Raw genomic sequence first — 13,412 nt, forward strand, 5'->3', positions numbered from 1 at the left:
ATTAAGTAATTGTTAGCAGAATACAGTTTCCAATGGTAAAGATAGTTCTAAGACTAAAAGATGATGAAATGCCCGTCGGGTATATTTGGGATTTCGCGAAATAAATTCTAACGTGTGGCGTGTTACTTCCTTATAGAACAAATGGAGTTTACGGTGTTGTAGTTCACACCAAGCTCATTTGAAATTCTTACTGGTTTTGCGTAGCAACAAATACGTTTTAAAATTCGATTTGTACTTGGTGACAAAATCGCACGGGTCACATTTTAAATCTGTGTCTTGACAAATGTTAGACGTTAAGATGTCCTTTAAGTTTTAGTTTAAGTTTTATAATTAGAATTATCATTCGTTGCATAATCACACTCTACAGATTTTAAATTGCTATTGGGCAGGTATTTTTTTACATGGATTATTATTTTCCCTATACAGGGTGGTGACTTGCGTAACGCATCATAGGGATTTCAATGTAGAATTCATAACATGCGATTATTGGCTCCCCAAATTATTTTAGAGCAAAAATGTATTAAGGTTTTTTGTAGAAAAAAATTTTTTACGTCAATCAACCATATTAGTTTTAAATTTTTTGCATAATAAAGACGGAAAATTGGAAAAATAAAACCCGCATCATTTCAATAATCTGCGATGCCATGGAATTTTATAATACAAAAACTATGCCAATATCCGTCATGCCATGGAATGTCTGCTATAAAACAAATATCAAATCAATATCAAATATCTATCAAAAAGTATTATATTTAGAACAGCAAATTCAACATAAAGAAAGATCAAATTACTAAAAACGGTTTCCTAATACAAAAATTTACAATAAATGTTCGAATAAGTCACCATTAACTGCAAGACAGTAACCAAGTCAATCATAAAATCCATTTTGAACTGCTGCTAATTGATAACTGGATATCTTTTTGTTTTAGAAAATTCCATGTTATCGCAGATTATTGGAAAAGATGCGGGTATTTTTCCAATTTTCCATCTTTATATGAAAAAAAATTGAAAACTAATACGGTTGATTGGCGTAAAAAAATTTTTTCTACAAAAAAACTTTTATACATTTTTGCTCTAAAATAATTTGTGAAGCCAATAATCGCATGTTATAAATTTTACATTGAAATCCCTATGATGCGTTACGCAAGTCACCACCCTACATAATATCGTTGCAGTGTTTGTATTATGATCATGATCACAAATGACAATCCGATTTTTGTACTCGAATAAATTGTAAAACAGCGTCATATTTTAGTTTACGAACGATCTCTATAGGAAAATGAACATTAAAACTGCACAGCCATACACGGAATTAGTTTGATAAGAGACCTTTTGCCAGACCTGAGAAATTCTCTACAGACAATGGGGGTCAATTAAAATTTACAAATTTGATTTTGCCCATGTAAGTGAGGATAATTAACCGGTTCTAATTAAATGAGGTTTATTAAACAGCATCCGTTAAGTCTGAGTGGTGTCAAAAGAAGCGCTCTTATTTAATTTGAATTTTAAGACCAATTGCAAATTTTTCGGACGTCAGGAGGCAATTAATTACAGAAGTTTTAATTTTTAGACGTTCTTATCTGTATACAAAGGGCCATTGACCCCTTTGGGGCTGACTGACCGGCTACCGATTGTGCCACACCTCTGTTTCGAAACAGCCGACCTTGGCAAGAAATAAGGCTTTAATCTTCTGGCTTGTCTTCTGGTGGCGCTCGAGTCGTCCGTCCGTTCCCCCGACATCACATCCACGTTGCCGCCGACTGCCGCAAACTACCAATATTGTTTAATTTTCACGCCTACCAAAGTTCGTCGCAGACATAGTAAAAAATCAGTTACACCGAATGGCGAGTACTCATTTGGAACTGGCTTCACGATATGGATTTGAATTGTACTTATTTACTTTTATTACACCTAACTATTTTAATCATTTTCTCTCGATAATGTGTATGTTTGTAATGGATGAATAAGTATTAAAAATATAAGCCTTTTTCTGAAATCCTCGAGGAAATTCATTACAGCACGCGTGATGGGAAGCCGGAAGTTGAGTCGCAAATGTTTTGAACTGCTTGTCGGACACTACTAGCGTCATTCAAGAATAAGGAGACACTTGTATTTAAATCGCAGGAGGCCCAAATCAATAAGTGCTGAAATTCTACATAGGCTACTTTGATAAATTATAAAAACATTTTTGGCCGACCTGTCAGGGGTAAATCTAAATTCACTCAAAACCAGAATAGAATTATAAATTTGAATTCATTTTTTTAATAAAACGACAGGGAACTCAAAATGTTCACGATCTCCTAAACTCGGTATATAGGGTGGCAAACGCGCCCTGATCCCCAACAAGTGACATATACACATGTCAGTGGCGGAACTACCGGTGTTCAATGTGTGCGAAGTACACGGGCCCGGGCTAAAAAGGGGCCCGGGACCCGGGATTGTCATACTCGGAAATGATACACTGTTCACGGAAAGACGGAAACACGGTAAATGGAACCTATTGCAGCATACCTCTAGCACGGCGTGAGACCAACTGCAGACTGCAGCCAGCGATTGAGTAATTTTTTTAATTGTAGTGAAAATGAAATGTCGATGAAAATGTACTAAATTTAATTTTTTTGTACATACTAAAATACGCAGTATAACTTCAAGGGTACAAAAAAAATAGCTATAAATTGTCATAAGTCATGAGATAACACAATATATTTTTGATTTTGTTTCAGTTTTGTTACTTCTACGGTTCAATGAAATTTTTTTAATCAACGCTTATACGTACCTATATGAAATTTATAACACATTGTGGTTGATTTGTACTTACGCACATATTTTTCCTCGTATTTTTCTATGTTCAGGTTCAGGAATATTTATCAATTAGTTTTTTTTTGTAGCCAAAATTCATACCTAAATTAATATTGTTATCAATACTTCGTATCATAATGGGGCGCGGCAAAAAATTTCGTACACAGGCCCGTGGCTACGTTGTTCCGCCACTGACACATGTGATGAGTCATACACACCCGAGTACACACCTTAGTTTGAATTAAAGTACCTACATCAAAATTGTCATTTATACCTGACCCTAACCTCTGGTTTTTCATGTTACTGGTTAACACTATGTGACAGTTTACACGGAAACAAATTCGTCTATCAGGTAAGTTTAATGCACACTTGAAAAATCCGCCCTGTATAGTGTATACATCAGACACTTACTCAGAGTTAAATCTCTCTGTCCATTTACATTGCACCGTGACCATTGCGAAAGTGTGTGTATGGCAATAAAATTGGCACCATATTCACAGTTAGGATTAGTCAATACACCTCGTAGCTTAGGAATCAAATCAGGCGATCTCCCCGAGTACGGTCCTAAAAATACTCTTTTTTGGTCATAATCATTCGCATGAATATTATCCCAAATAACTGGAGGTCTCCGTAGGACATCTGTAATCTTCTGTATTGAATCGGCTGTTAATATCCTCGAAACTACTTTGGGACCTACAAAACATAATTAACGAAATCTGTTGAAATACAAAGAGCAGTACTCCACCACCTCCGACCTCAATATCACAAGGCAAGCTACCTACCAGTCCACATTACGTCGATTTCTTGTGCAAGTTTTGAACCTAGCGTATTTAAATACTCGGAGTTGGTAACATTTGGCATCGCTCGCGATTCACAATACTGCGTAGGACACAATAGAAACTTGGGTTGACCTAAATGTTGATAAATTTCATTTGTAACAGAAACTTGTGCATGAGCAAACGATTGGAATATCTCCTTATCGGCCTCGGACATTTCCGGTTCAATATCATCGAATAATAACGCAAATGCCGTACAACCAAATTGTGCTACTTGTTCTAATTTTCTTTTTAAGGCTGTTATTTCTTTTGTACTACTATAGGTTACATCTAAACCGGGCGATAACGCGTAATAAAATGTAACATTGTGTTCTTTGGCCGCAGAAATCAAGCCGGTTAGATGCTCGGCTTCTTCCACTGTGTACAACTCCCGCCAGTACGCTCTGTGCTTGTAATCATCTTTTGGGGCATATACGTACGAATCTAAGCCCCATTTCTTCAATCTACAAGCAAATGTGCACCATAATATTTAATTAATTTGGGAGGATATTTACTTTTGAAATAAATCTTTCCTTTGCTCCGTTGTCCATGGTCTGCCATAGAAACCTACAGCAATAAATATGTAAATAACCAGTGACCTTTTTTCGCATTTTAATATTATGGGGAACTTTGGTAAAGCCTATAGCTATTTATCACTTATACTTTATTCTTCATTACTTACCCTCTATAACCCCGCAAATAAAGTTACCATTTTTTGTATTTAAATTATCAGAATTTGCAAGGTTAGTAGGACCTGCTGCCATGATCAGTGAGCGCCTACAATCACAGAACAGTAACCTACAATCCACATTTAACGCGACTTCAGAAAGAAAAGAATAAACAGAGAGGGGTTGAGTAGGGAGAATATACATAACCAAATATTATGCAATGCACTGTTGCCACTTTCATTTGAAAGGCTAATTTTACGATTCTAATCAAAATGAGTGATTTATCACATACGCAGTTGATTTTAGAATCAAACAACGAACTGGTATTCATCAGCGTAAAGCCGGATTTATAGTTCCGTAGCCGTAAGAACGTAAGAACGGAACCGTAAAATCTTACGTTAACGAAAATTATACGATTTATAGTTACCGTAGTGGTAAGAGATGAGCTTGCGCATTAGTGCGAAACGAGAGCTGCCATTGTACGGTCTATTCAGTATATCTTCCGTTGCACGTCATTACCTGAACAAAACGACGTACCAACGTAAACTTACTTTCGTTTGTTAGACCACACATTAAGCATGTAGTTTATTTTAGCCGCAACAGTTGGTAGCATTTCCCGACGTTGTCGCTTTTAAATTTTGAATTCTGACAGTTCGCGTTTGGTTTACTTTTCGTGTGATTTCATTTTGATTATTTCCTACGTCTTTCGCTGTGCATTCAAAATCTGTTCTTTTCAGAACAAAAATTAGTTACACCCAACAAGTAGGGTTTAAGCTGAATTTATAGTTCCGTACCCGCAACACCGTACCGTAACGTTTGGAATTAAACCCTGCTTGTTGCGCGTGAACATTTATAATTCGCGTTAACGTTGCGTTAGAACGGTTACGGTACGTAGGAAATGCCCAAATCTTATTTCTTACGGTAAATCGTGCTAACGCGCTTGTGTTCGGTAGTACTCGGATAATTCAAACAGTTGAGTTTATTCTGACGTTCGTTTCGTTTATTTACAATAATTATTGACACTTTGTTGGTTATTATTATTTTGAAATGCACGTTACTCTTACTGACAGATGACATACAATGACAGAATTCGTTTCGCACTAATGCGCATGCTCATCTCTTACCACTACGGTAACTATAAATCGTATAATTTTCGTTAACGTACGATTTTACGGTTCCGTTCTTACGTTCTTACGGATACGGAACTATAAAATCCGGCTTTAATTCCAAACGTTACGGTACGGCGTTGCGGGTACGGAACCATAAATTCAGCTTAACTAGCATTCGTGACACTGACAGTACCTCAAAAATATTGGACAATACTTCGACTACTCATAAGTCATGAGGCGCTTTCTTTCGGTGATCCAAACGCGTTTGGTTTGTCAAATCACGTTCTTTCGAAGTGTGATCTTATGAACATGATTGCTAAAATCGTAAACAAACTGAACATAATAGTTTTATGATTTGTTTACTGATTCACGAATTCATAACCTATAATTTTGCTCAAATGTTAGGTTAGTCAATATTTGTAACTGACGAGGAGCATAATCGTGCAAGTACTTCCACTTGTATTTAAATTATTTTCATAATCCAAACAAAAGGTACGTAATTCGAATGCAAATGTGTACCTATTACCATAATATAACACACTATTACGTAAACTTAACCATACTTTGATTTAAATTCCCGCGTTCTTTCGTAAAACGTGATCCTACGACCCACGATCTTGAAATCGTGATCGCGAAGTAGCCGAAAGAAAGCGCCTATTATAATTTTAATTCAAATATATGGAAGCACCTTATACTGAACGTATTTTGAAACATCCTGTATACAACCGTACGAAGCAGTGGCGTCTCATCAAATTTATATTTTACGTTTGAAAGAAGTTTACACAAATCATGTTATTGTTTACCAATTAATGGTTTTTTAAAATTATATTACGTAAGATGAGAGCTACAAGCGTTTAGTTTAGTTGATCCAAGTGAAATTAGTTATTCAATTAGATGGATACAGGAACCAAATTAGAATACTACCCCTTTAGCTCCACAATAAATCCAAGTTTTTGGCATAAGTTAACAGAAATTAAGCTGGATGTTGACAAATTGAATGAACACAATAGACCCATTTGGGGCTATTATTCTAACCTTAACTTAAATAAGTGCAAAACATCTCTATTCGAAGTGGATAGTACATCGTTCAATGGGTAAGCGTTCCTGCAATTATTCCTTGCCAATTTCTAACAGTAGTCGTCTACAGGCACTATTCAAACCAGAAAGTCTACATACCTGTCCTTGGCATGCTCCTAAACAAAAATACGATTGAACAGTTTAAAGAATGCGATAAGAATTCACTCGTTCAGACGGAAGGAAAGAAGTTGTGGGGTGATATTAAAAGTGACAAACTACTCACTGATCCATTTCGTTTAAACTCATTTTTAGTGCTCTCATTTGCAGTTTGTTATTGATTTCGTTTTGTCTATGTTCCATAATACTTCTCTTGTAGGATTTGAAAAAATACCACTATTACTACTGGTTTTGCTATCTTGCTCCTACGACATTGGAAGTGAAATTACTTAAGATAACTCCAATAGAAGACTTATTTAGTAATTCGGTATGCTTACATTAATGTTGAATGGTTTAATTTCATAGTTTTTATAGATAAACGATCTATTCACTAGCTATAATGAATTAGACATTAAGGAAAAGCCATTTTTCTTATTGAAGCGACATTGTGATGGCCTACAGATTTTACCACTAAGCCGTATTAAAGATGTTAACTCCGCAAATGCATCCGACTTTTATTACGGATTTTCCGATCCGTCCGGGTCAGGTCAACATCCCGGTTGGCCGATACGTAATTATATCTTATTAATATTGCACTATTGGTAAGCAAAGTTGAATTAATCAAAGGAAATGCAATGAATAATTTTAGCCCGTTTTTACAAGGCAGCACTGTGAACCTTTTTGCATTCCGTTTAAGCAGAAGCGGTGTGACTACTGACTGCTCTCACAGTTTGGTTTTTACCACAGTATTCCCCTTAGTGAATCTCGATGAGTTAATGGAGAGCGATACTGCTTGGATCGGTTGGGAGAAAAACGAACGAGGGAAATTTGGACCTCGACTTTCAAATATGAGAAATTCGATTGATCCGCAATGGTAATGTAGTTAGTTTGCTCATATACAGATAATGAGGTTTTTTTAGTCTGGCGGAAACGGCGGTTGACTTAAATCTCAAATTAATTAAATGGCAACTTTTACCAAACATCAATTTAGAAAAAATCAAGTGCTCCAAATGTTTATTACTTGGCTCTGGTACATTGGGATGCTCTGTTGCTCGAAATTTACTGGTAATTATCTATTATTAATAAACACACAGGTATAAAAAACAGTCTTGGTCACATTTTGGACCTTTCCTAGGTAGGTAGGTATAGTTTATGCTTGCCGGTTGTGCTCAGGGGCCATTAATGTGCGCATGCGCAAACTACGCATTTCTTATTGATAGAGATACTACAGACATTTTTTTGAAATTTTATCTAAACATTTTTTAGTACTCAAAGGCAAACATTGCATATTTTAATCCACAGTACTCCCATATCGTGTAGTGGCTTCAGTATTTCCTGATTGTTGTTTACTCCTGGTTTAACATTATACTGAAAATGTGTTGTTTATTAACTATAAAGATAGAGGTCAAAGAACCCTGTATTTTTAAACGATGTTTCTTATCATGCTATTATTATATGAAGAAGGATTTTGTTAATTACAAGTGTGTGTGTGCGCGACAATGTTACTCGGCAAGTAGGTAATGTAAGGAAGTGAATTAGCATTCTTTCACGTAAAGCTAAAGCGTGTAAAATTTGTGATTTTTACACAACAATTAGCGATGTAAATTTGTTACAAAAAAAGGGTGGTCTTATAGTTAAGGGCTAAGTGAATTATAAAGTGAGTGAAAGTCAAGAAGTTTGGTGCCAATATTCTTCGCCGATAAATAGCAACGCTGTAATAAATTTACTTAAGAAGACTACCTCAGTCATTGTCGAAAATATAAAACAATTACTGAAATATCAGTGGAAGCGAAAAAAACTAAATTTTTTCGTATTAAACTATTTTTACCCGAGCTATCCGGAAGTAGAAGTACAACGAGGTAAGTTCCAAAAGTACTACAACAAAGAGAAAATGAAGAGGATTACAATTTAGAAGAAGAATTTCTACATCAAACCGCGTTTAATTGTAACGTCCATTACGAAAAAAGTGCCTGTAGATCGAAAGTGCCAACGGGAACAAGATCGTTTAAGCTAGGGAAAATGAAAACGAAATTTGACATTTTCAAATTTTCGGTGATATCGCAGTTATTTTCAAAGATTCTTCAAAAATTTAAAATGCGTTTTTTTAGTCACAAAAAGGGGCAACTTTGCCCGCATTATAATTTATAACCTACACTGTATCTAGCACCATTGCGGAGATTCCAATGGTGAGCCACGAATTTGAACCACCCTTTATGCGCAATATAGGAAAAAGCTATAAAAACAATCTACTGTAAATTGCATTGCATGTTCACAAGAAAAACTCACGGTGTATCTAGAGAACAAAGTGTCGGAAGAGGACACTCAAGGAACAATAATTCGGCGGGCGATTACGTCCAGGGAAGCAACTAAAACAGAATTACGGCACACGGAAATGCGGGTAAAGGAAAGTATAATTAGCGGAAGAAAGTTAGCAAATGATTACCTTTAAATTTATCGGTATACGGTGACGGATAAAAGTACAAAACGTGCTAGTACAGCGAACAATTGCCAACGAGTTATCTTACGCTTCGGTTACAACACCAAAGACAAAAAAATCCCTTCTAAACAACGGCTTTCTCTTTTATAAATTTCGGTTACATGGGTTTCAAACCGACACAGCGTATTCGATTGTTTACATCCAAAAATTGCAGCTTCTTTATTTAAGCGAAAATACGAGATTTGTATTGGTTAGAGGGCACGCTTTCCACAAGATTTGCGTTAAGAAAACGGGGTAGCTAAGTATTCTGTATTTGGTGAGGCATTTAAGTAAAAATCTGGTGGGGGAGCGGGATTCTTACTGAAACTTACTTACTTACTTACTGAAATAGGAAAAGTAAATGTAGGTAGGTCAACTTTTAAGTTACAAAATTTGTATATCCAAGCTTTTAACAAACGGCTCTTGATATAAGAACCGAGACCAAAGATCAATCAAAACACCGCGAAATGAAGTAAACAAGACGTTTTGTAGGCGTGGAGCGTACGTACGATAACATTTGTCGATAACGCACTAGTCTCCTTCTCCAATCCAGTTCGACAGAACCTATTCACCTATGAAGATTGCCTGGAAAGTAAGACGAAAGCTGACGCGGCCGCACAGAATTTACGGAAGGTTTTTCCTGGAGTGGTAAGTTCGGATGACAAGTGTGGGCAATTAAATTAATCTCTAATCAGCATTCTAAAGGATACAATCTTACGATTCCAATGCCCGGCCACCCGGTCGGCGAAATCCTTTTGGATCAAACGAAATCTAACGTGGAAACGCTGACCGAATTGATTTCCACGCATGACATTATCTTTTTATTAATGGATTCTCGTGAGAGTCGGTGGTTGCCTACACTTCTAGGAACGATTAACAAAAAGGTGATATCGGAAATTTGTTTCCAGAGTTGATATGTTGATAGTTTTTTAGATTGTTATAAATGCAGCTTTGGGATTTGATACTTATCTGGTGATGAGGTATGGTATTAGGTGTGCGGATACAGCTGATGAAGCTCTTAGCTGTTCAACAGAGGGTTTCAAGGCAATTCCTGGTAATAAACTGGGATGTTATTTTTGCAATGATGTTACTGCTCCTGGAAATGTAAGTGCCTAGTAAAAATCTGCTGTGACTCATTAACCGTTATAGTCTCTTGCCAAGCGAACCTTAGATCAACAGTGTACAGTAACCAGACCAGGTGTGTCTGCAATTGCAAGTGCTCTGGCCGTGGAACTGGCGGTGTCAATTTTGCAACATCCTCGTGGGTAAGTTTAGTTCTCATTGCCATTGTAGATAATTTGGTGCTGGTGAAACAAAAGCGTTCTTTACTGAAATAGGCTGAGGCTTTGAAACTGTACTGGTGGCATAGTGTTACTAACTTTTTCTTAAATTTCAGAGCAAGTGCTCCTGCATTTTATAAAGCTAACAATCAGGATTTAGGGGATGATTGTGGACCTGAAGAATCTATACTGGGTGCTGTTCCTCATTCTATACGTGGATTTTTGTCAATGTTTAACCATGTAATGCCAGCTACAGAAAAATATAAACAATGTGTGGCTTGCTCTGACATTGTTATTGCCGAATATGAAGCAAGCGGATTTGATTTTCTACTAAAGGTGTTTAATAGCTGTAAGTACTTAGAAGAACTAACCGGCCTTTCAGACATCCATAACGAAATTGGCAACTTGGAGGTAAGCTTTCCATTTAAAAAGAGTTAGTAATTCAATGCTTTTCAGGTGTGGGACTTCGACGAAATAAATGAATCTGATTAATGATATGCTTATGGCTAATTTATATATATAATCCATGGTCCCTGTTTTCTATTTTGTTACTAGTTTTTTTTTTAAATTGTTTAGGTCTATTTATGTAAGTGTTTCATTTTTTCCTTTTTAGTACATGTATTTGCTGTACGCTACTGTTATTTTATTTTGTACTGTTATTGCACAACTTCAGACTTTTGCCTTTACAAAATATGCAGTCATCGCTATACCTACTATGCTAAAGCAAACGAACATAATTAAATTATTGAAATAAAAATGTATATTATTTTTGTTTATTCATTTATAGTTAGACCGACGTGCAGCTACTATGAGACCCTAAAAATAATCAAACGCATCACATGAACATTACACATAGTCTAGGAACTTAAATAGCATTTTTCTTAAAAAGTACCCATTTGCATAAAATTTGCCTTTCATTTGAAAATCGATATTATGAAAGTACTTCTTTTTGTCAAAACATAAAACTATATATAGGCGAGTAAAATTTGGTTAGATGCTTTGGAAGCAATTGGAACATTATTTAACAATATTTGAACTCTTAAAAATCAAACCCGACTGCGCAGTGATTTAATTATAAAAATTGTAATTATAGCAGGATTTTCGTTAGCTTTCGCGCATCGGTGTATTATAGATAGCTAAAGTCAAAGAGGAAATGTTTTTTTCGTCTTTGGCTAAAGTACTGTAGGATGTATTACCATTGTACACAGTGATATTCATGTAGAAGTAGACATAGGAATTTCCTATGTCTACTTTTACATGATAAAAAGTCCTGAAAGACGCCTAATTTTATGCAGCCAAAGTGTATAACTACGTACAACAAATGAGGATCTGCTTGTCATATTTTTTTTTAATAAATATGATTATTATATAGGGTTTTCGCTATAAAAAGCGTTGCACGTCATTGATTTGATGACATCAACAATACACGGCATTGCCAAATATTTCTAAGGTATGCTGATATATTAATCTTTAATTAAGGAAACACTTTTAGGTTATGTTTCTACCATCCAGCTGAAAGGTTCCACCCTGTATATACAGCTTACCACGATACATACATTGTTGAGAGTTGGCAACCATGCAATTTCTAGGTGGGAAAAAAAGTTGCCTGCGCCACCTAGAAAGTACGAACGGGAGTTACGTTTGGCATCTGGTCTTGAATGGAGGTAGTGAACGTTTCGCTCCATAAATGTTTGTTGTTATTTTGTGTTATTTAATGCAGGTAGTAATTTTTGCATTTCTTTATATCGTATTTGTGTTTTGTATGCCGCATTTTATATTTGTTGTGTGTTTGAATCTCTGTTTTTGAAATTTACTTTGTTTAACCGCAATGCAATCATATGTGTGATACCGTTATGCTATTGTTTTTAATTGTTTACATTTTTTGGTGTAATGTTTGCTTAATTTATGTTTATTGATGTTGATTACTTGGTCTTGTCCTTGAAGTTACATTCATGTAAGTTTTCATTTTATTTTAATATGTGGAAATTGCTGATTTGTTTAATGTATGTACTGACTTGTTGTATGTTACTAACAATTTTCTCCGTGAATGAAGCAGTCTCGGGAAGGTGGAAAAAGAAACTGTAGTCTATATTTATGTGTTAGGGCACCTAATTCCGTGCACTGTCTTCGACATCCAACTGTAGGTTCGAAACCCCGAAACCAGGGGCGGACTACCCATCTTGCAGGAGCGAGATTACGCTAATCAAAGCTCTTCAGTTTAGAATCTATGTGCGTTAAATGAGTGGCGATTCAATAATTTCCACATATCTTGTTTTTTAGTCAAATTTGCCTACAAGGCCATGTAATTTTCCATCTTGCTTTCAACAAAAGGACTTTATTGCACCAAAGATGAGTCACATCCTGTGTATTTCACCCCTTCTCAGAATCTTGGTACCTGCTTCTACCTGACCCATTGTCCCCAAAAACTTGCTTTAACCTTGAGTGTAACCAACATTGTGTATATGCATTTACTATCTTTGTTAACTACTGCTTAAAACTTTTACAAAATATTTTGTTAATTAACTTTTGGACTGTTTTAATCAAACTGCAAGGTTTTTCTTACGTCGTACTCTTTTTATCCTTGGCAGTGACTTTTGCGAGAGTACGACACCTTTTGACTTTGTTTGTTTTGTTTATATTAATGTACATCAACTAAATTTCCGGGTTTTCACAATCATAATAATTACGATCATTATTAAACAAACTTCTCACAATTTCAGTGTTTCATTTAAAATTCCTTCCCTACTGTGCTTCAGGTCAAAGCGTTGTCTACAAGTAACGTAAGGAGGCCCTGCCTTAGATGTTTTATCACGTGCCACTTTTCAAATTTAAGCGGGTACTTGTTTAGTTTTAGAGGGAATAGTCATTCGGGTGGCCATTTTTTAAAACGTTGCCGGGTTTATTTTATTTCCGTGTTCTTGTAGTGTGAAGTTAGCGTAGAACCTGGGGGTTAAATACACTACACAGCTCAGAGTAAGAAATAAAGATAGAGATGCCTTGATGCTTATCTATGCGTGCCATCATCTCGTTTGTTTACTAACATTGCAGGAGGCTAAGTTGTCACATTTCACGAGATAGTTTTTAAGGGAATA

The 13,412-nt window shown here is 35.9% G+C and overlaps 2 protein-coding genes across 2 annotated transcripts; one reads left to right on the forward strand and one right to left on the reverse strand.

The window, feature by feature from the left end:
* Positions 1–2,820: 2,820 nt before the first annotated feature.
* LOC116182007 (protein O-GlcNAcase-like) lies at positions 2,821–4,565 on the reverse strand. Its single transcript, XM_031502466.1, has 4 exons — positions 4,297–4,565; positions 4,130–4,181; positions 3,582–4,078; positions 2,821–3,492 (listed from the first exon to the last, which is right to left on the reverse strand). Exons 1-4 carry the CDS (start codon positions 4,484–4,486, stop codon positions 3,158–3,160), a joined length of 1,074 nt encoding a protein of 357 aa, XP_031358326.1. The 5' UTR covers positions 4,487–4,565; the 3' UTR covers positions 2,821–3,157.
* Positions 4,566–6,148: 1,583 nt separating this feature from the next.
* LOC116182002 (ubiquitin-like modifier-activating enzyme ATG7) lies at positions 6,149–11,088 on the forward strand. Its single transcript, XM_031502460.1, has 12 exons — positions 6,149–6,485; positions 6,539–6,734; positions 6,785–6,892; positions 6,940–7,166; positions 7,214–7,438; positions 7,485–7,629; positions 9,533–9,688; positions 9,736–9,924; positions 9,974–10,144; positions 10,190–10,305; positions 10,437–10,731; positions 10,777–11,088. Exons 1-12 carry the CDS (start codon positions 6,286–6,288, stop codon positions 10,810–10,812), a joined length of 2,064 nt encoding a protein of 687 aa, XP_031358320.1. The 5' UTR covers positions 6,149–6,285; the 3' UTR covers positions 10,813–11,088.
* Positions 11,089–13,412: the final 2,324 nt, after the last annotated feature.

Source organism: Photinus pyralis, unplaced genomic scaffold (assembly GCF_008802855.1).
Source record: "Photinus pyralis isolate 1611_PpyrPB1 unplaced genomic scaffold, Ppyr1.3 Ppyr1.4_unclustered_Scaffold3247, whole genome shotgun sequence".
NCBI lineage: Eukaryota > Metazoa > Arthropoda > Insecta > Coleoptera > Lampyridae > Photinus > Photinus pyralis.

Excerpts from the sequence above, each read along its gene's own strand:
- LOC116182007 (XM_031502466.1), bottom strand. The coding sequence starts at position 4,486 with ATGTATATTCTCCCTACTCAACCCCTCTCTGTTTATTCTTTTCTTTCT. Across the intron at positions 4,182-4,296 it reads TATTTGCGGGGTTATAGAGG|GTTTCTATGGCAGACCATGG; the intron begins GTAAGTAATGAA and ends TTATTGCTGTAG. Across the intron at positions 3,493-3,581 it reads AATCGACGTAATGTGGACTG|GTCCCAAAGTAGTTTCGAGG; the intron begins GTAGGTAGCTTG and ends TATGTTTTGTAG.
- LOC116182002 (XM_031502460.1), top strand. The coding sequence starts at position 6,286 with ATGGATACAGGAACCAAATTAGAATACTACCCCTTTAGCTCCACAATA. Across the intron at positions 10,145-10,189 it reads ATGTTACTGCTCCTGGAAAT|TCTCTTGCCAAGCGAACCTT; the intron begins GTAAGTGCCTAG and ends TAACCGTTATAG. Across the intron at positions 10,306-10,436 it reads ATTTTGCAACATCCTCGTGG|AGCAAGTGCTCCTGCATTTT; the intron begins GTAAGTTTAGTT and ends CTTAAATTTCAG.